Here is a 23,416-nt window from a genome sequence, read left to right on the forward strand (position 1 = left end):
ACATCACTTAGTGCTCTGCCTCCTCTCCTGAACACACACAGCATATACATCACTTCACTGCTCTGCCTCCTCTCCTGAACACACACAGCATATACATCACTTCACTGCTCTGCCTCCTCTCCTGAACACACACAGCATATACATCACTGAGTGCTCTGCCTCCTCTCCTGAACACACAGCATATACATCACTTCACTGCTCTGCCTCCTCTCCTGAACACACACAGCATATACATCACTTAGTGCTCTGCCTCCTCTCCTGAACACACACAGCATATACATCACTTAGTGCTCTGCCTCCTCTCCTGAACACACACAGCATATACATCACTTCACTGCTCTGCCTCCTCTCCTGAACACACACAGCATATACATCACTTCACTGCTCTGCCTCCTCTCCTGAACACACAGCATATACATCACTTAGTGCTCTGCCTCCTCTCCTGAACACACACAGCATATACATCACTTTACTGCTCTGCCTCCTCTCCTGAACACACACAGCATATACATCACTTAGTGCTCTGCCTCCTCTCCTGAACACACACAGCATATACATCACTTCACTTCACTTCAGTTACTCCCTGGAAGCAAACACTATTTTGACAGTATAATCTACATCACTGTAACTGCTGCCAATGACAGCAAATACTACAACTTCAATCTCCACTCAAATAAACAAGACTTGACCCTTCACAGTTTCCTTTTCAACCCCTGTTGTTGTTTGTTATCCACTGTTTTGTTGTTTTGTTGTTAGATTTTTCACTAGTGCCATAAACAATAAGTGGTGTCATAAACAATAAAGTAGATAAAAAATAAAAAAATCCAACATATGTGCCTGGACAACAGGTGACAACGGATGTGCAAATGAAAATGATGTGATTTCATTCTGCCCCACACTGCCTTCAGAGAACTGCTGTGTGATCTGACCATCAATCAGCCCCAGATGGTCCCACCTGTCTGAAGGTCTGTGGTATGACTCATCCGTTCTGACTCAGGGCTGGCACAGAGTGAAAACGTTAGACGCACCATCAGAGCAAGGTATAACAGAGCAGAAAATGAACATATCAGAGCAAGGTATACTGTCATAAAAAAACATTTCAACTTTCAGCTAGCAATGCCCATCATTATTTCATATTTTCCATGTTCCCATTTTATAAATGGAATCACCAAAATAACACATTAAATCTTGCTTCACCTTTGCTTCAAGCTGAAGCAGTGCTTAATCAAAAATGAGTGCTTAAAATGTAGGCACAATCATTCAGGGCAAAATGCCTTGACAGTCTTTGGTACCTTTTCCTCTCCGCAGCCATCTTGAAAAGAAACTGCCAGCTGGCTTCACTTCGGAGCTGAGGGGACCAAACTCCGTGAAGGTGGTTGGGGTGTCGTCCCACGGATTCAGTTTGGCCATGGTCACAACAGCATTACTCTCCTGTCAGCTGCAATCACAGTGTCACCTTTCACATTCATAATGTTATTCTTCAAAAACGGAATATGGCTGCCTACATCAGTACATGGTGGGGTAAAGAGGGTCATACACATAAAAACCCACTCGTGTACATACAATGTATACTCACATACAACACATACTCATGAACATGGGAGTTGCAGCCCACAAACGAGGAAGAAGATATTGTTACTTTAATCCAGCCAACAGGGCCATATCAGGACTGCCAAATTTTTGTTTGTTTGTTTAATTCAAATGCCATAAACACTAAACTGTATCACATCTGGAAAATAAAGCAAAACCCAGTGCATGACCTATGAACCATCAACCTCTTTAAGGCAAAGAAGACTTAGCTGTGCTGAGGCTGCCACCCCTTCCACTTAATCATTCTCAACCATGGTGATAACCTATACGATGACAATAATATATATAATGATGATAACACATAAACAACGACAACATATACAATGATGATAACACCTTTATGATGATGATTCCATATTTGATGATGAGAAAATAATATAATGATGATAAATGATTTTTGCACAATGATATTTTTTTCAAGTTATTGTGTGTGCGTGTGTGTGTGTGTGTGTGTGTGTGTGTGTGTGTGTGTGTGTGCGCGCGCGCGTTATGTTTATTGTAAAGCACTTTGAGCTCCCTTTCAGGGAGGAAAGCGCTCAACAAGTATCCATTATCATTATTATTATAATGATGGTGTCTTTATCAGCCCAGCCCTGTACTATCAAACACTGTGCTGTCGCCCAGAGTGACCCAAAAGGAGTCACAACCCATAGAGAGAACATTGATCATCTGCTCACAGCATAAACAGCACTCAACCTCAAAGTCCTTTCTACCTCTGTCTATATTTCCAATGCAGGTCATCTGCTCACAGCATAAACAGCACTCAACCTCAAAGTCCTTTCTACCTCTGTCTATATTTCCAATGCAGGTCATCTGCTCACAGCATAAACAGCACTCAACCTCAAAGTCCTTTCTACCTCTGTCTATATTTCCAATGCAGGTCATCTGCTCACAGCATAAACAGCACTCAACCTCAAAGTCCTTTCTACCTCTGTCTATATTTCCAATGCAGGTCATCTGCTCACAGCATAAGCAGCACTCAACCTCAAAGTCCTTTCTACCTCTGTCTATATTTCCAATGCAGGTCATCTGCTCACAGCATAAACAGCACTCAACCTCAAAGTCCTTTCTACCTCTGTCTATATTTCCAATGCAGGTCATCTGCTCACAGCATAAACAGCACTCAACCTCAAAGTCCTTTCTACCTCTGTCTATATTTCCAATGCAGGTCATCTGCTCACAGCATAAGCAGCACTCAACCTCAAAGTCCTTTCTACCTCTGCCTATATTTCCAATGCAGGTCATCTGCTCACAGCATAAGCAGCACTCAACCTCAAAGTCCTTTCTACCTCTGTCTATATTTCCAATGCAGGTCATCTGCTCACAGCATAAGCAGCACTCAACCTCAAAGTCCTTTCTACCTCTGTCTATATTTCCAATGCAGGTCAGATCACATATCAGACCTGGTACTGACTGTGCCTCCCATGTCTATCAACATTTTACCTTCAAAAACATCTAAACACTAAAGGTCTGCCAGTTGGGTCTTTCACAAGGCCTCTGACAAATGAGTAAAAAATCTGGAGGTTCTCAGAGACTTTTACCATGACTCGATGGGTCCCACACCACTTTCAGAGGGTCCCTCTAACGCTGCACTTTCTAATCAGATCTGCAATGCTAACCACAAAGGCAGACTAGTCATTATAATTTAGGTTTCTGGGCCAATAACTGGTGATAACATACACAATGATGAAAAACAAACATGATAATGATAACATGCTTTTTGTGCAGTGACAGTGTCCTTATCTGTCCACTCCTGTATAAGAAGTACAAGTGCTATCTTCTTGACTGTCCTGGCATCGGAGCAATACTTTCATACAGGATTTTCACTCTCTTTATGAGTTTGCTCTACATTTTTTGGTAACATCCCCAGGGCCGGTTTGATAATCATGCTGTGTGTCCTGTCCATTGTCATGCCGTCAGGGGTTCGTGTCTATGTGATATCACAAGCCCTGTTTCACTATTCACCAAACATATTAGCCTTTGCACACAGAAACTGAACTGGCCAACCCTGCACAAAAGAGAATGCACTTCAGGGTTGCCACTTCCCCATGGTAAAGACAGGTTAAACACATCTCAGATGCTTCACACACACACACACACACACACACACACAAGGTAAAAATTATCAATGTGAAAGGCACAAACATTTTTCACTTTCTAGACCAGGTTGCTGGATTTGACAGTGACCGTACAGCTTTAAAGGTGCACCACACCTGAAGCCACTGTACCATTCCTGTCCTGCATGAATCAGAAGTGTGATGTGGTCCTGCTTTCTCACACCATTCCAATCACTACTTCATCATGGGCATCAGGTGGAACTGATTATCAACTTCAACCATCAAGACTTTTCAGATTGGCCTCAAATCTTGCAGATGTTCCAAGCAGTGGTATGTAATGGAAGACATCAATGCACATACAGTACAGACAGACAGGAATATAAGGTGAACCCTACTCACTCCCCTGACACACCACAGAGGAAACACTTGAAATTTAAACTGTACAAGACAACAGAGATGGCAGCAACACAGCTGGTTAATGAGTTCAAAGATACAATCTACCCACTTCAATAAACATTTCTTGAACCTACTTTCACAAAAAAGGAAGAAAAGGCTGGATTCCCACAGGTAAGACAATGCAAAGGTGAAGATAGGCTGTTTTAATTAAAAAGAAAACAACAACACACACACACACACACACACACAAAACAAACAAACACTACATTAAAAAAAAACACACACACACACACCAAAAAAACAAACAAACACTACATTAAAACACACACACACACACACACAAACACACCAAAAACAAAGAATGATTCGAAATTTCAGCAGGTCCAACACAGTGGGCAAACACCACTCACTGACTCATTCAGTGCATTCTTCTGAGCTGCTGGAATGCAATTTACAACACAACCAGAACACAAGTGACAATGGTTTCACCGCGTTTTGGTTATCACTTGACAATTGTCTTTATGAACTCAGTGTCATGTGACAAAAGCAAGGCATTTCCTGCAGAATTGTTTTATCATGAGCTGTCCACTCCATCTTAGGGGCTTTTTAATCATGATCCATTTCATTAGTTTGTATTATTTGCAGGCTGCTAAAATCTCCATTAGAGATTACGCAATAGATTACTTCAATTATCGGAATCATTTCTGTCAAAACGGCTCAGAAAAGAAAAAAGCACAAAAAGAACAAAGTAAAATGACCCCCTTGACTACAGCTGACCAGCAAGCACATCAGTGAAGTTCTGACACTATACAGTGTACTGGGATACGATCAGTTTACAGTCAGGATATCAGTCACCATTCTTCAGTGAAGTTTAGTCACTGTACAGTGTACTGGGATACGATCAGTTTACAGTCAGGATATCATTATCAGTCACCATTCTTCAGTCGACTTTGTTCTTCCTCTTTGAGCTGTAAACTTTCCTTCAGCAAAGTCAATGCACCACTTGTAAGTAAACAACAAAGTAGCAACAACTTTCTTTATGCCACACTAATCTGATCTTACCATGCTTCTGCAGTCTGGGGGATCAACAGATAACCAGGACAAGATACACAGCACATGTGCAATGCAAACCCTAATGAATCCTTCAAATTCTGATTGATGGGGCATAAATAAATGAAAAGGATTAGCCACAGTCTGTCACTCTGTGCCACTGTTCTACTGCACTTATTAACTCACCTGGTGAAATTACAATCCATTTTAATGCATCAGAATGTGGGCATTCAACAGATGAAAAGTCCACTGGTTACATTAATATATATTCGAGTACTCTGAAGAGCAAGAAAAGAAGGTTGTATAAGTTAAAACACTGCATTTACCCATAGATATTACGATCCACATACCTCAGTGTTTGTGGGCATTCAACGTAAGAAAGGCCCACTGTGACTTGTAAATTTTGCGTACGGTACAAAAAAAACGAAAACAACAACACAAAAAAGAACATTGTGTGTGTCAACACACACACACACACATACATAATGATAATGTAATACATGTGTTTCAATGAATTCAAATATCTACTTTACCTAAATATTTTAATTCATTCACTCTGCAAGTCAAGGCCCAACACGTTCAGTTTTCATCCCTAATGCCTCGAACAACACTAGCTGTTAACTGGTTCACTGTCAACTTTCATATTGTGAAAATGAAAACATGAAACCGAAAAGCACACAAATCAAAATACATTTGATATAAAAGAACATGACAAGTGCTATTACACACATTATTATTCATCGTTAACGTCTGAGTTATAAAATATACATACATAATGTCACAGAATTGTACAGATCACGTGAAGTCCAAACCCTGCTGCTGCTGTTTATCACGCTTCTCTCATGATGTGAACCTGCTCGTCAGCTGAAGACTAAAAGGGTGTATTGCTAAAGTTTCGTAAAAAGAATAAAATGACGAAATATGATGCAATTATATATCACATATCATAATACTAGTCTATCTACTAATTATATGAGGAATAGATAATTACAATACTTTCTGTTTGCTATTCCTTTAAATTAGAAACTATGGCTATTATTTGATATACATGTAAACATTACGCGACGTCACGGAACACTCGGTCGACGTTGAGAAAAGAAAAGTACGTATTTCGCGTACTTTCTCTGTCCTTGCTGTTGTTTCATTTCTACAACCAGTGCCCCAACCTAACAAAAATCAACGGGTTTGTGAGTTGGTATGGAACATGAGTATCATTTTTCATTGTTCTGCGGTTTTTATAGCACCTAGAATAACAGTGCAAAAAGAAAAAAAGTTTCAGTTTGTTACACCTTTCGTCAATGAAAAAGCAAATTTGGACAGTGGTGCAACCATAGACACTAGAATTCCGAGATACTAGTGTCTTTGGTCCAACGTCGCATGTACAGTTTTGACAGCTTTTCATCTTGTTCTGTCTCAGTTAGAGACTGTCATATATGTACGTAATTGTTTACTGTTTAGAGGAAAGTGACCGTGGACAAGCAGAGGTGTGCATGATCAACATGGATCAAGGTGGCGTCGACCAGGAACTTATTTTGGACAAAGTGCGAACTAAGCTGAGGGAGGACAGTGTCAAACTGTGGCTGCCCCCATACACCACGGAGACACAGGAACGTGGAGAAGTTCCTCTGGTTAGTATTACAGTTACACTCACATATACCGTATTCTTAATAGATATATCAAATTGATGCCCCCAGCTTTGATGGTGCCATAAAAGTCCTGTGAAGTAGTGAAAACTCTCTCTCTCTCACTCTCTCTCTCTCTCTCTCGCTCTCTGGCTCTCTCTCTCAGTGACACTGTATACAAATACTGGTATTTAATTCAGTTACTAGAGTAAAAGATTGAGGATTATAATAAAAACTTAAGAAGAAAAAATGAGATAAACCAAACACAAATTTGGTTGGATGAATATTACTGATATAACTTGAAACTGCAAATGATGCTGTTTTTATGACGGACTTAGTGTAAGTTATTATATACTGTCTTGTTTTATTTAAACAGAGACAGTAGTTGAGTGATTTTGTCAGTATATAAAACATGCTATTTTACAACTTGCAGAAAATGCAATTCATTGCAGATGTACACACACACACACACACACACACACACACACACACACACACACACACACACACACAAACACACTGGCGCTATGTTTCACTGTAATTCACAACATGCAAGAGATGATGGCTTAAACTAAGTTAAAGGTCATAGCTGGTTTTGAGGTTGGTTGGTTGCAATGTTCATCTGCTTGGTGTCGAACCACAGAAGGTCAGCAGTAGTGATTTTTTTCCAAAGTTTGAAACTGCAGTCGGGATTATTTTGCAGGAGATTGAGAGAAACGTACACAAGGCCTTTTGGTGTGACGACTTGCTGATCAACCAATTTGTCAAGTTGCCGACTGCTTTCCACATCATTGGGTCATTTCAAATCTGTATGTGTCAATGACCAAAGATCGACTCCAGTTCCAAACCTAAACCCTGTGTGTGTGTGTGTGTGTGTGTGTGTGTGTGTGTGTGTGTGTGTACATATAACAATTTAAAAAACATTTTTAGATGTGAATTTCAAGTGTTGACAAAATGTAACATTTGTTTTTGTTAAACCAGGAGCTGATCATGAGATATTCCAAAGTCCTTAACCTGAAGGAAGACGTGGTTGCAACTGCAGTGGAGAGTTTGCGTATTCATGCGCTTGCCAAGCTTGCAGAGCGTAATAAATTTCAGACAACAGGAATTGCTACAGTGAAAGTCAAGCTGGCTATGGGACAGAAGGTTAGTCATGTATTTCTAGAATGTTTGATATTGGTTGAGGTGGATGGTGGTAATTCTGTGAGAGAGTGTGTGTGTGTGTGGATCATGGGAACTGGGTTTTGTGTAGCTGTGCAAATATATGTAGTTGCTTTGTGTGTTTATGAGATTTATGTAATGTGTGTGTGTGTGTGTGTGTTTATATTGTATACTGTGTAAGTTTGCCAAGTGATGTTTTGTTGTGTGTGCGTTGCATGCACATGTGTGGAAGTTGACTAAGTGATGCTTTATCATATATTTGTGAGAGGCATATGCATGTCACTGTATGTAAGGATGTTGGTGTGTGTTTTCTGTGATATGTGTGTGTGTGGAAAGTATGGCTTAGACATCTGCAAGACTACAAATGCTTGAAATCGAAACACAAACTGATCTGACATTGTGCTTAATGCTGGTTATACCATGGTAAAGATCAATTGAGTGATTGATATCAGTGAGTTGTGTGTGTGCATGTGCATTTTTCTCTGCATGTCTCTTGTTTGTTTTTCTCACCTAGTTTTATCTTTCTGTTTCAGGATTCATTGAAGCGTGTTATTTCTTTGGAAGTGAGCCTGGAGAAAAGTGGTTTTGATTTGAAATACGCAGTTTCCCAGGAGACTGGTCTGGACAGAATACGGCTCAAATTGATTTGTGCTGGCAAAGTCATCAGTGATGCTCAGACATTAACTGCACAAAATATCAAGGTATGTGCACGTTTCTAAACACGTTTGATATTCTGTCTCTTGTTTTATGTTTTATTCATTCAGCACTCACACTCCTCTTTTTGACAGCTGATGTTTTGATGTAAAAAATATAGTGGTTTTCAGTTCTGGTTTAGAGAAAAAGTTTGTTGTATGTTCAGGGTTGATACAGAATGAAACTAGTGGGTTATTAGAATGAGCAAGTTGGAATGGGTTTATTACAGAATTACGCTTGTGAGCAATAACAGCAAGTACATAGCTCAGATGTTTACACAGTTACATTTATGGTTTGTCAATACACTACTGCTTGTGGTCAGGATGGTTACAGAGTTATCAGTGCATTTCCATCAGGATGGTGACAAAGGTACACATATAAGCTGTCGTATGGTTGTGGTGGTCACAGAACGGCAGCCAGGTGATGGCAGTGGTCCTGACAGAAACAGAAGGGCAGGCGCGACAAAAGGAAGAGGAGATCTGTGACGTCAGCCGCACACGACAGGCTGCAGAACTGCTGTCCACAAGAGCTGAGAATGGTGGGTAATGTTGGATTGTGTGCTGACATGTGTACCGTGCCAACTGTTACCACTTTGCTGCATTTTGTTACTTTCCATCGCAGTTTGTTCCGAACACCGAGTTCATTTTCGACTGTATAGCATGGTTACAAAAAAAGCTTACATGCTTTCCTGTCATAGCATTAGCGAGACAGGCTAGATCTATATTGATCATGAGGCCAGGGGACTCAGAGACAGGCTAGATCTATATTGATCATGAGGCCAGGGGAGTCAGAGACAGGCTAGATCTATATTGATCATGAGGCCAGGGGACTCAGACAGGCTAGATCTATATTGATCATGGGGCCAGGGGAGTCAGAGACAGGCTAGATCTATATTGATCATGAGGCCAGGGGACTCAGACAGGCTAGATCTATATTGATCATGAGGCCAGGGGAGTCAGAGACAGGCTAGATCTATATTGATCATGAGGCCAGGGGACTCAGACAGGCTAGATCTATATTGATCATGGGGCCAGGGGAGTCAGAGACAGGCTAGATCTATATTGATCATGAGGCCAGGGGACTCAGAGACAGGCTAGATCTATATTGATCATGAGGCCAGGGGACTCAGAGACAGGCTAGATCTATATTGATCATGAGGCCAGGGGAGTCACTACTAACCATGGTCTCACATTATGATCTCAACTAATTAGGTCCGTGTTTACATTGAAACAGCATTGAGTGGACCAATCATCTTAATCGTTTGGCTGAACCAGAGAGAACGTGGCTGATTCAAACAGTGTCTGTGCCCAGCTGTGTCAGTGTTCCAACCAAATTCAAAATGTTCCTACCAGATTTCCTGATTGTTCCTACAAACACTTGACAGGGGTTGACATCTCTGACCATGCATTCTGATGGGTGTACCAGTGTGTAGAGTTTATTCAGACCATTTGAGCATGGTGTTGTGTCCCTTGGAAAGGCACGTCAGTCCGAGTTTCCTCTCTCTAGCCATGTGTGAATGGGTACCTGACCAGCAAAAGGAGAGGGTTGGTACCTGCCTTCCTACACTAGGCCCTAGACATAGTGAATATGAATGACTGCCCTTATGACTAAAGAGGCTGTGAGACCTTTAACCTAACTTGGAACTTGAATATATTGACACAGATGACGTGGATGAGTTTGACATCCGCATTGCTGACCAGAGTGGCAGAACCCTGCAACTCCCGAAAGAGGAAAGAAAGGTACCTTTGATCACACATAGACCCTTTTGCTTCGTTTTTGGTCTTTTTTGTTCTTACTTATATAACGCTCATAATGCAGTGGTTTTTTCTGATTTCAGATGTAAACAGAACCCACAAATGCTTTCAGCTTAATCTAATGAAAGAAAAATACGTCTGTGTGCATGTATTATTTTATACTTGTTACATTTGTAACAGCTCTTATAAACAAGAGGCTGTGCATCCCTTTAATTCACCCTTTCCCATGTTATATTTGAATTAGTTCTCATGTTCTTTATTATATATATCAATACATACCCTGCTTATGGATTTTGCTTATGGCTTCATATCATGAGTAATTATCTTTTGTGTCTTTTGTATCAGTGAATATACTGTAAAGTTCGGTCTATAAGCCGCGACTTTTTACCCCAGCTTCAACCTCTGCGGCTTATACAATGATGCGGCTTATCTGAGGATTTTAACGATCCCGGGAGTGTCACGTTCTCGTCTATTCTTAGCTGCCCTTCAGCTCACCAAAATCATGATTTCTGTCCATGAATCTTTAGATGAGATTCAGGATAGCGTGCTAACTGTTCATGTTTTATAAATCAAATCCGCACACGTTAAAGCCTTCAGATTAGCATTCAGTTCTACTCTGCTCAAGCGTACACCCTCATCATGCCGAAAACGCAACGTTATGCCTATGATGCAGCCTTCAAATTGAAGGCGATCAACCTAGCAGACGACAGTGCAAGCAATGAACCAGCAGAGACCTCCACCTTCATGTTCATGAAGTGAAAGCAAGGTTGAAGTCAGTGTTAAGATGGCAGAGGAAGCTGTGCTGGTTCTCTTCAACTCGGACACTGAAGACAAAGATTTTAGTGGATTCAGTGAGCAGGATGACGTTGAATAAATGTGACTATCCCTAAATTATGGATCTTATTTTCGTTGTGATTATTTATTATTTTTTTGTGGCACTAGCAGTATTTTTGCTTGCTTTTCTTTGTGTTGTTTCCCGCTTGTGTTTATTTCATAACCTACAGTATTGACAGCTTTTCTGTAGTATCAGTATGTGTTCCGGTACCGGAAATAAGTACGGCTCATAAGCCGGTGCAGCTTATGTATGTATAAAGTTCAATTTTTTCCAAAATTTAGTGGGTGCGGCTTATATACCAGTGCGCTCAATAGACCAAACTTTACGGTAATTTCATTGTATACCATTGTGTCTGTCAGTTTCCAACAAACACAGTGTGTATGACTATGTTCCTGTCAGTCTCTGACCCTGGCCATGACCCTGCATGAGAAGGGGCGTGCTGCCCTGAAGGCCAAGAACTACTCCAAGGCCCTGCTCCTCTTGCTGGAGGCTGACAAAGAATTCAGGTCAGTTGCTTTCCTCAGATTCAGGAGCTTGGAGGAGTGTCCTCTGTCCAACTGACCTGGGTGACACGTGGCCAGAATTGGTTGAGCACTGAACTCATGATCCTGGGGTTGGGGGTTTAAATCTTTTCCGAGGCTTTCATTTCAGGGATATCTTTCCTTCAGAGTTAAATAGTTGGTTCTGACTCAGTTCCCTACACGTCCATGGAGTGATTCCATATGCACAGACCTCGAATCCCATCACAATCGTTCTGAAGAGAGGGTCAGTTTGGCTTACCATAGGCCAGGCATGGATGTCACTTATTCACATGGCATGCTTAACCCTGAAGACACTATGTGGCTACATGATGGTGGGATTAAAAGATTAAAAGAGAAAAAGGTGACATAAACCAAACCATGCTAAAAATGGCACCCCCTCCCCTACACACCATCGGAGCAGCAGATTCTTCAGTCATGAAGTTGACAGCCTGTCAACAGAAAACTCTACATCATCAGAATACAGCACTACCTATACATCAGACATATTGCTGTTTGATTGATCTTTTTAATGACTGTACTCTTTGACATACCTGTCAACAGAAAACTCTACATCATCAGAATACAGCACTACCTATACATCAGACATATTGCTGTTTGATTGATCTTTTTAATGACTGTACTCTTTGACATACCTGTCAACAGAAAACTCTACATCATCAGAATACAGCACTACCTATACATCAGACATATTGCTGTTTGATTGATCTTTTTAATGACTGTACTCTTTGACATACCTGTCAACAGAAAACTCTACATCATCAGAATACAGCACTACCTATACATCAGACATATTGCTGTTTGATTGATCTTTTTAATGACTGTACTCTTTGACATACCTGTCAACAAGAAAACCCTACATCATCAGAATACAGCACTACCTATACATCAGACATATTGCTGTTTGATTGATCTTTTTAATGACTGTACTCTTTGACATACCTGTCAACAAGAAAACCCTACATCATCAGAATACAGCACTACCTATACATCAGAGATGACATATTGCTGTTTGATTGATCTTTTTAATGACTGTACTCTTTGACATACCTGTCAACAAGAAAACCCTACATCATCAGAATACAGCGCTACCTATACATCAGACATATTGCTGTTTCATTGATCTTTTTTTCACGACTATACTCTTTGACATACCTGTCAACAAGAAAATCCTACATCATCAGAATACAGCACTACCTATACATAGACGTATTGCTGTTTGATTAATCTTTTTTTTAATGACTATACTCTTTGACATACCTGTCAACAAGAAAATCCTACATCATCAGAATACAGCACTACCTATACATAGACATATTGCTGTTTGATTAATCTTTTTTTTAATGACTATACTCTTTGACATACTTATTTTGGCATTGATTTGCAGTTTGACAGCACTATAGAAAACAGCAGATGGTTTGATTGATCTTTTGAATGACTATACCCCCCCCCCCTCCGCCCCCCTCCCTCTCTCCCACCACCCTTCATCACTTCATTCCATTCTCTCGTACCCCTCTAGATGACAACTTTATTTTTTTAAGAATTGGATTTCCAGCTTGATGCTTCTGGAGCAGTTTATTGCTTGTGTTATTTGTTTTCACTGATGTATTGCTGTCTTGTGTGTGTGTGTGTGTATGTGTGTGTGTGTGTATGTGTGCGTGTATGTGTGTGTGTTCCCACCAGGAGCTGCCGTGCAGAGATTCTGGACAAGGTGGACAACTTTGCCATCCTGTGTTTGGACATTGTCTGGTGCTACTTGTGCCTGGAGAATGTCAGTGAATTGCCCGATGCAGGTAACAGCGCTGTTGTTTGTGTACTGTTTAGGAGTGTGTGCATGTGTTTAGAGTTATATTTGCTGCAGCAGAACCAGATGATACTCTTATAAGGCTTCTTTGTTTTGTATAATAATATAATAATAATAATAATAATGGTATTTATATAGCGCTGGATCTTGTGCAGAGACAAATCAAAGTGCTTTCGCACCAGTCATTCACACGCATGCATAACTCTAAAACTGTAGAAACTAAAGACAAGGTAGGGCAGGCAAGGGAGGCTATTTTGGGAAGAGGTGTGTTTTAAGGCCAGACTTGAAAGAGCTGAGTGTGGAGACTTGATGAAGTGAAAGAGGAAGTTCATTCCAATCGCAAGGTCCAGAAACAGAGAAAGAACGGCGGCCAACAGTCAAGTGTTTGAATCTGGGTATGCGTAAACAGAGTGGATCCGAAGCTGATCGTAGTGAACGAGATGGAGTGTAGATTGTATACAGATGTATATAGATTGAGATATGTGTGTAAAGGTTTTGTTGTGTTGGTTTTTAAAGTCTCCATGTAGTTATGTGTATATATGCACTTGTGTGTACGTTCTGTATGTTACACGTGTGAATAGTTATAGTTCGGTGTATTTAATTATTTGTTTATTTTATTACATTTTGTTAATGTCTTACACATAAATATTTCTTTGTTTCTTTTATTTGATTTGATGAAGGTTTAAGTTTTACACATACCTATGGTCTATGGTGGCTTTCAAGATGTGATCAGCATGTTCAGTGTATGCCTGTGTTAGACATCTGTTTCCTCCCATCCCAACACCCCACACTTCTTCTTTTTTTTTCAAGCAGATGTGCTGTAGCATAAATGGATCTTGTTGCATGCTTTGAGGCGTTCTTGAAACCAGAAATTATGTGTATTGTTACGCTGCATTAGCTGTTGCAGACCAATACTTGAGAGACTGTATATTGTATGCTGAGTATGACTGTAAGCACAGGAGCAGCCCAGGTTGTTAAGTGCACATGTACTTGTTAATGAGAAACATGCCATGTTCCATGGTGTCCTCCAGATCGTCGACTGCACCAGTGTGAAACTATGTTTCTGAAGAGCTATGGTCACAACAACGAGAGGCTCAAACTGCTGAAGGTGAGACATTTCTTGTTCAGTTCAGTGAAAAATACATTGTGGATTAAACTGTTGACACTCTGCAGTTTTCACTGTTGACACCCTTTCACACTCTGCAGTTTTCACTGTTGACACCATTTCACACCCTGCAGTTTTCACTGTTGACACCATTCTACACCCTGCAGTTTTCACTGTTGACACCATTGCACACCCTGCAGTTTTCACTGTTGACACCATTTCACACCCTGCAGTTTTCACTGTTGACACCCTTTCACACTCTGCAGTTTTCACTGTTGACACCCTTTCACACCCTGCAGTTTTCACTGTTGACACCATTTCACACCCTGCAGTTTTCACTGTTGACACCATTTCACACCCTGCAGTTTTCACTGTTGACACCATTTCACACTCTGCAGTTTTCACTGTTGACACCATTCTACACCCTGCAGTTTTCACTGTTGACACCCTTTCACACCCTGCAGTTTTCACTGTTGACACCCTTTCACACCCTGCAGTTTTCACTGTTGACACCCTTTCACACTCTGCAGTTTTCACTGTTGACACCATTCTACACCCTGCAGTTTTCCCTGTTGACACCCTTTCACACTCTGCAGTTTTCACTGTTGACACCATTTCACACCCTGCAGTTTTCACTGTTGACACCCTTCCACACTCTGCAGTTTTCACTGTTGACACCCTTTCACACTCTGCAGTTTTCACTGTTGACACCCTTTCACACTCTGCAGTTTTCACTGTTGACACCCTTTCACACTCTGCAGTTTTCACTGTTGACACCATTCTACACCCTGCAGTTTTCACTGTTGACACCCTTTCACACTCTGCAGTTTTCCCTGTTGACACCATTGCACACCCTGCAGTTTTCACTGTTGACACCCTTTCACACTCTGCAGTTTTCACTGTTGACACCCTTTCACACTCTGCAGTTTTCACTGTTGACACCATTTCACACTGCAGTTTTCACTGTTGACACCATTTCACACCCTGCAGTTTTCACTGTTGACACCCTTCCACACTCTGCAGTTTTCACTGTTGACACCCTTTCACACCCTTCAGTTTTCACTGTTGACACCATTGCACACCCTGCAGTTTTCACTGTTGACACCCTTTCACACTCTGCAGTTTTCACTGTTGACACCCTTTCACACCCTGCAGTTTTCACTGTTGACACCCTTTCACACCCTGCAGTTTTCACTGTTGACACCCTTTCACACTCTGCAGTTTTCACTGTTGACACCCTTTCACACCCTGCAGTTTTCACTGTTGACACCATTCTACACCCTGCAGTTTTCACTGTTGACACCCTTTCACACCCTGCAGTTTTCACTGTTGACACCCTTTCACACCCTGCAGTTTTCACTGTTGACACCCTTTCACACTCTGCAGTTTTCACTGTTGACACCATTTGACACCCTGCAGTTTTCACTGTTGACACCATTTGACACCCTGCAGTTTTCACTGTTGACACCCTGCAGTTTTCACTGTTGACACCCTGCAGTTTTCCCTGTTGACACCCTGCAGTTTTCACTGTTGACACCCTGCAGTTTTCACTGTTGACACCCTGCAGTTTTCACTGTTGCTATGCTGTGGAAGTGATGAAGTTGAGCTGCAGTGGATACCTGTGGTTTTGAAGTGTGGATACCTGTGGTTTTGAGTGTGGATACCTGTGGTTTTGACTGTGGATACCTGTGGTTTTGACTTGTGATACCTGTGGTTTTGACTTGTGATACCTGTGGTTTTGACTTGTGATACGTGTGGTTTTGACTGTGGATACGTGTGGTTTTGACTGTGGATACGTGTGGTTTTGACTTGTGATACCTGTGGTTTTGACTGTGGATACCTGTGGTTTTGACTGTGGATACCTGTGGTATTGACTGTTGGTACCTGTGGTTTTGACTGTTGATACCTGTGGTTTTGACTGTTGATACCTGTTGGTACCTGTGGTTTTGACTGTTGATACCTGTGGTTTTGACTGTCTGTCGATACCTGTGGTTTTGACTGTTGATACCTGTGGTTTTGACTGTGGATACCTGTGGTTTTGACTGTGGATACCTGTGGTTTTGACTGTTGATACCTGTGGTTTTCACTGTCGATACCTGTGGTTTTGACTTGTGATACCTGTGATTTTGACTGTGGATACCTGTGGTTTTCACTGTGGATACCTGTGGTTTTGACTTGTGATACCTGTGGTTTTGACTGTGGATACCTGTGGTTTTCACTGTGAGTACCTGTGGTTTTGACTGTCGATACCTGTGGTTTTGACTTGTGATACCTGTGGTTTTGACTGTTGGTCCTGTGGTTTTCACTGTCGATACCTGTGGTTTTGACTGTCAGTACCTGTGGTTTACACTGTGGATACCTGTGGTTTTGACTGTGGATACATGTGGTTTACACTGTGGATACCTGTGGTTTTGACTGTGGATACATGTGGTTTACACTGTGGATACCTGTGGGTTGGCGTTGAGAGGGCCAGAAATAGAGGGCCCAGAGTGTCCGCGAATCGATTTCGATCGCGCCTTAATTTTAGCCCGATATCCCAATTGAACCATATAATTATGTGACCTGGTTCGAGACAAAATTTGACAAAAAACAAGAAAGCCAGAGAATCGACAGACAGACAGAAAATACGAAAAAAACTTAGCCGTATGGAGAGCACAGGACAGGAGTCACAATGGCTGCCGGAAAAAGAGGGCGCTAGCCAGCGGGACAAAGGGGAGGTTACCTACTTCCGGGAGGTTATTGGCCGTAGTTTTGTTTTCTCCGCATAGGCGGATAGTATTTTGCACAGGCAGGAATGTCAGACCCCTGCTGGAGTCTGCACTAGTTGGGTCACGGTTAGTATGTTATTTAAACGTAATTTTAGATAGAAAATTTCCTTTTTGACTGTTGCAGAACGGAGCGGAGGTGGAGAGGATCCTGTTGATGAGGCTTCACCTGCTGCAGGGCATCGTGGCCTTCCACCAGCATAACACGGACGTCGCTCAGCGACTGCTGCGACAGGTAGGGGGGTCAAACCTCTCACACATTTCTGGGGATGACAGGTGGCCTAGTGGTAATATGCCCTGTTTGGAAAGGAGCTTTGGCTGGTTCATGTTCCATGCAACAACTGGGATTTTTACTCCTCCATCGTTTTTTTACGGAAGGAAGTGCGGGTCGAAAAGTAGGGAAGAGAGAAATTACAGATGGCTTTAAAAAAATATTTGAATATTGATTGATCAACAGTGGTCAGTCAAAAAATGAGATATGCCTTTCTTTTTATTTTTTTATGTTTTTTTTAAGGAAGCCCTTTTAATTACACATACTTAACCATGACCCTCTAGTGCACACTCTGGCGGGGTCTGACATTGCTGTCCTGTGCAAACTACTATCCATTCATTTGGAATTTGGAATGATTAGGACAATTGATTGCTCAGATAATTGAATTTGATGGGGCCTGTTTAACCGATTGATGGCTGTATGGTTGGGTTGAATCACAATGGTTAACAATTTGGGGGAAAACAGAAAAGAGACCGCTCCAGAATGTTTCACCAGTATCACTTCACCAAAAATCAGTTTAATTACACATACTTAACTGTGACCCAACTAGTGCAGACGGAGGAAGTGGAGGAGGCGGCGGGTTGGCGTTGTTGAGAGGGCCAGGAGTAGAGGGCCCAGAGTGTCAGCGAATCGATTGCGATCGCGCCTTAATTTTAGCGCGATCGCCCAGTCAAGCTACATAATTATGTGACCTGGTTGGAGACATAATTTGACAATAAACAAGAACGCCAGAGAGTCGACAGACAGACAGAAAAAACGAAAAAACTTAGCCGTATGGAGAGCACAGGAACAGGAGTCATGATGGCTGCCAGAAAAAGAGGGCGTTAATCAGGGGGGCAAAGGGGAGGTTACCTACTTCCGGGCGGTTATCGGCTATAGCTACTTTCGTTTTCTCCACATAGGCAGATAGTAGTTTGCACAGGACAGGAATGTCAGACCCCTGCCGGAGTCTGCACTAGTTGGGTCACGGTAAGTATGTTATTTAAACGTAATTTTAGATAGAAAATTTCCTACTCTGCCTATATATTGGTGACCCTTTTCACTCAGGCATTTGAATATTTCAGGATGGAGGAATCTTGAAAAGAGTTACACAGATTAAGAAAAGAAAAAAAAGTCACACTTTGAAGCTTTCTACATTCAAAATATGTTAACTTGAATCTTCTGTGTGTTCAGTGTATTTTCTTCAGATTTTTTTTTTTTACAGTGATTTAACTCACTCCGGACAAATAGTTTTCTCCCTTGCTTTTCCCTGCAGACGACCTGTTTGTTAGGTTTAGGAAAAAAAACAGAAAATACAAAACACAAAGTAACTGAATGGAACTTGCTGTACTTGACCCACTGACCCCACTCCTCATGTCATGTGTACACCCACCCCCCTCCCTCTCTTCACAGCCCTCAGAAGCTGAGTCACTGTCAGTACTTTCTTGCGGGTAGCTTTCTTCACTGCAGATACTTTATTCAGTGTCTTCATCATCCTCGTTGATGTGGAAACCTTCAGTTTGAAGCATTTCAATCACTTCAGCAGCAGTAAAAAGCTGCTGTTGTGATCTAGTTTGCTCAAAAAATTTCCACTTGTATCGCCTGCGATGCCATTTTCAATACGTATGCAGATTACCTTGTCATGTGGGCTGCCAAAATCAACGGCTCGCCCAGCAAGTGTATATTCCAGAACCTCCTGAAGAAACCTTCCATTCAACCCATGAAACGTTCGCAATGCCCGGTGGAGCTGCCATTTTTATGCTACCCCATGAGGAAAAAGTGGAAAAATTTTAATTGTCAAAACCGCTATAGTGTTCCATTGTCCGGAATGCTGCCTTACGTTAGGAAGGCTATAGCGTCCCATGGTCTGGGGTGAGTTAATGATAACCTATGTGTTGGTGTGGAAGAAAGATAATGTAAAGCTAATTGAAGTACAGTGAACATTGTGCAGGGTTACTTCTGTTCAGTGGTGTGTGGTGGTGTTTGTGTGTATTGTGTTCAGTGATGTGTGGTGGTGTGTGTACTGTGTTCAGTGATGTGTGGTGGTGTGTGTGCTGTGTTCAGTGATGTGTGGTGTGTGTGTATTGTGTTCAGTGATGTGTGGTGGTGTTTGTGTGTACTGTGTTCAGTGACGTGTGGTGGTGTGTGTACTGTGTTCAGTGATGTGTGGTGGTGTGTGTGCTGTGTTCAGTGATGTGTGGTGGTGTGTGTACTGTGTTCAGTGATGTGTGGTGGTGTGTGTACTGTGTTTAGTGATGTGTGGTGGTGTGTGTACTGTGTTCAGTGACGTGTGGTGGTGTGTGTGCTGTGTTCAGTGATGTGTGGTGGTGTGTGTACTGTGTTCAGTGACGTGTGGTGTGTGTGTGCTGTGGTCAGTGATGTGTGGTGTGTGTGCAGGCTATGGATGAATACAACGGGCTGCAGGTCAACCCTGAGGCTCTGGCTCACTGTGAGAGGAGTTCTTTGGTTTTGTTCCATCTCTCTGTCTGAATGTCTGCATATCTTTCTCACTCTCTGTCTCACTGTCTCTGTCTGCCCCCCTCCCTCTCTCTTTTTCTCCCGGTCTCTCGCTCTGTCGTTGTCACTCTCTCTCTCTCTCTCTCTATATATATATATATATATCATGCACACACAGGCACACACACACACTCTCTCTCTCTCTCTCCCTCCCTCCCCCTCTCTTTCTCTCTCTCTCTCTCTCCCTCTCTCTCTTTCTCCTCACAAGCACACAATTCATGTCAAAAACAAATTGACATGGCAGTGTTAACTTTTGACCATCCATTTTCACAGAAGCCTTATTTTGAAGGATTATTTAAAAAAAAAAAAAAAAAAACACCTCACAGATGTCTTTTACAGAGTACTTTAACTCTGGGTCAGACAGAGGGACACACGACATATATAAACCATGTGTCTTACTGTTGGTTGCATGCCTTCAGTCCACAGCAACAGCTCCTGTTTGTGGATTAACCCAATGACTGCTGTGCCGTGTTGAACAGAGATCACGTGGCAGGACTTACAAGTGTTGATAGCACTGTTTATGTATTAACCCAATGACTGCTGTGCCATGTTGAACAGAGATCATGTGGCAGGACTTACAAGTGTTGATAGCACTGTTTGTGTATTAACCCAATGACTGCTGTGCCATGTTGAACAGAGATCACATGGCAGGACTTACAAGTGTTGATAGCACTGTTTGTGTATTAACCCAATGACTGCTGTGCCGTGTTGAACAGAGATCACATGGCAGGACTTACAAGTGTTGATAGCACTGTTTGTGTATTAACCCAATGACTGCTGTGCCATGTTGAACAGAGATCATGTGGCAGGACTTACAAGTGTTGATAGCACTGTTTGTGTATTAACCCAATGACTGCTGTGCCATGTTGAACAGAGATCATGTGGCAGGACTTACAAGTGTTGATAGCACTGTTTATGTATTAACCCAATGACTGCTGTGCCGTGTTGAACAGAGATCACGTGGCAGGACTTACAAGTGTTGATAGCACTGTTTGTGTATTAACCCAATGACTGCTGTGCCGTGTTGAACAGAGATCATGTGGCAGGACTTACAAGTGTTGATAGCACTGTTTATGTATTAACCCAATGACTGCTGTGCCGTGTTGAACAGAGATCACGTGGCAGGACTTACAAGTGTTGATAGCACTGTTTGTGTATTAACCCAATGACTGCTGTGCCGTGTTGAACAGAGATCACGTGGCAGGACTTACAAGTGTTGATAGCACTGTTTATGTATTAACCCAATGACTGCTGTGCCGTGTTGAACAGAGATCACGTGGCAGGACTTACAAGTGTTGATAGCACTGTTTGTGTATTAACCCAATGACTGCTTGCCATGTTGAACAGAGATCACATGGCAGGACTTACAAGTGTTGATAGCACTGTTTATGTATTAACCCAATGACTGCTGTGCCGTGTTGAACAGAGATCACGTGGCAGGACTTACAAGTGTTGATAGCACTGTTTGTGTATTAACCCAATGACTGCTTGCCATGTTGAACAGAGATCACATGGCAGGACTTACAAGTGTTGATAGCACTGTTTATGTATTAACCCAATGACTGCTGTGCCGTGTTGAACAGAGATCACATGGCAGGACTTACAAGTGTTGATAGCACTGTTTGTGTATTAACCCAATGACTGCTGTGCCGTGTTGAACAGAGATCACGTGGCAGGACTTACAAGTGTTGATAGCACTGTTTGTTGTGTATTAACCCAATGACTGCTGTGCCGTGTTGAACAGAGATCACATGGCAGGACTTACAAGTGTTGATAGCACTGTTTATGTATTAACCCAATGACTGCTGTGCCGTGTTGAACAGAGATCACATGGCAGGACTTACAAGTGTTGATAGCACTGTTTGTGTATTAACCCAATGACTGCTGTGCCGTGTTGAACAGAGATCATGTGGCAGGACTTACTAAAAACCTATGTGTAAGCACTCTGTCTCTTACTTCTACAACACCACCCCACACCTGCCAACTCTCTTTGCATGTGAGAGTTTTCAGAGAGGGGCAGGAGAGTGGTCTAGATGGGCTCATGTAATTTGTCATTTTTTTCTTTCTTGTAAAGTGCCCTGAACTGTTAGAAAGAGTGGCATTGAAATGTACAGTATTATTGTTGTTGTTTCTCTCTCTCTGCCAGTGACGCTGTAACGCTGACAGCACGGCCTTGTGGTGTTTCAGTGATGGAGCTGGGTTTCAGTGCCCGGGAGGGCAGACTGGGCATGCGGGCATGTCAGGGGAACGTGGCCGCTGCTGCCGAGTACATCATGAAGCAGAGACAGGTCAGGAGTGATGTCCCTTGGTGTCTGTGGTCGCCATCTTTGTCATGAACAATGATGTCATCTTTGTCACACACATTCTTGTCATGAACAATGATGTCCCTTGGTATCTGTGGTCGCCATCTTTGTCACACACATCGTCATCATGAACAGTGATGTCCCTTGGTATCTCTGGTCGCCATCTTTGTCACACACATTGTCATCATGAACAGTGATGTCCCTTGGTATCTGTGGTCGCCATCTTTGTCACACACATTGTCATCATGAACAGTGATGTCCCTTGGTATCTGTGGTCGCCATCTTTGTCACACACATTGTCATCATGAACAGTGATGTCCCTTGGTATCTGTGGTCGCCATCTTTGTCACACACATTGTCATCATGAACAGTGATGTCCCTTGGTATCTGTGGTCGCCATCTTTGTCACACACATTGTCATCATGAACAGTGATGTCCCTTGGTATCTGTGGTCGCCATCTTTGTCACACACATTGTCATCATGAACAGTGATGTCCCTTGGTATCTGTGGTCGCCATCTTTGTCACACACATTGTCATCATGAACAGTGATGTCCCTTGGTATCTGTGGTCGCCATCTTTGTCACACACATTGTCATCATGAACAGTGATGTCCCTTGGTATCTGTGGTCGCCATCTTTGTCACACACATTGTCATCATGAACAGTGATGTCCCTTGGTATCTGTGGTCGCTATCTTTGTCACACACATTCTTGTCATGAACAGTGATGTCCCTTGGTATCTGTGGTCGCCATCTTTGTCACACACATTGTCATCATGAACAGTGATGTCCCTTGGTATCTGTGGTCGCCATCTTTGTCACACACATTGTCATCATGAACAGTGATGTCCCTTGGTATCTGTGGTCGCCATCTTTGTCACACACATTGTCATCATGAACAGTGATGTCCCTTGGTATCTGTGGTCGCCATCTTTGTCACACCCATTGTCATCATGAACAGTGATGTCCCTTGGT

At 42.2% G+C, this 23,416-nt stretch overlaps 2 protein-coding genes across 19 annotated transcripts in view; one reads left to right on the plus strand and one right to left on the minus strand.

Annotated features, from left to right (window-relative positions):
- Positions 1-5,963, minus strand: part of LOC143293081 (1-phosphatidylinositol 3-phosphate 5-kinase-like) — a 122,969-nt gene extending 117,006 nt beyond the window's left edge. For both annotated transcript variants that reach the window (XM_076603968.1, XM_076603967.1), the window contains exons 1-2: positions 5,866-5,963; positions 1,293-1,438 (exon numbers count right to left, since the gene is read on the minus strand). In XM_076603968.1, the coding sequence (XP_076460083.1) occupies positions 1,293-1,410 (118 nt within the window). In that variant the 5' untranslated portion in view covers positions 1,411-1,438; positions 5,866-5,963. The remainder of the gene's footprint in view (positions 1-1,292; positions 1,439-5,865) is intronic.
- Positions 5,964-6,143: 180 nt separating this feature from the next.
- LOC143293082 (NEDD8 ultimate buster 1-like) overlaps positions 6,144-23,416 on the plus strand; it is a 39,244-nt gene continuing 21,971 nt past the window's right edge. For 16 of the 17 annotated variants that reach the window (XM_076603969.1, XM_076603972.1, XM_076603971.1 and 13 more), the window contains exons 1-12: positions 6,153-6,288; positions 6,552-6,721; positions 7,697-7,861; positions 8,410-8,577; positions 8,978-9,107; positions 10,232-10,308; positions 11,558-11,664; positions 13,381-13,490; positions 14,533-14,609; positions 17,499-17,606; positions 20,019-20,070; positions 22,326-22,426. In XM_076603969.1, coding sequence (XP_076460084.1) covers positions 6,584-6,721; positions 7,697-7,861; positions 8,410-8,577; positions 8,978-9,107; positions 10,232-10,308; positions 11,558-11,664; positions 13,381-13,490; positions 14,533-14,609; positions 17,499-17,606; positions 20,019-20,070; positions 22,326-22,426 — 1,233 coding nt within the window. In that variant the 5' untranslated portion in view covers positions 6,153-6,288; positions 6,552-6,583. Of the gene's footprint in view, positions 6,289-6,551; positions 6,722-7,696; positions 7,862-8,409; positions 8,578-8,977; positions 9,108-10,231; positions 10,309-11,557; positions 11,665-13,380; positions 13,491-14,532; positions 14,610-17,498; positions 17,607-20,018; positions 20,071-22,325; positions 22,427-23,416 lie in introns of all 17 variants that reach the window. The other variant, XM_076603970.1, reaches the window with a different exon arrangement.

This window comes from Babylonia areolata, chromosome 18 (genome assembly GCF_041734735.1).
Source record: "Babylonia areolata isolate BAREFJ2019XMU chromosome 18, ASM4173473v1, whole genome shotgun sequence".
Lineage (NCBI taxonomy): Eukaryota > Metazoa > Mollusca > Gastropoda > Neogastropoda > Buccinidae > Babylonia > Babylonia areolata.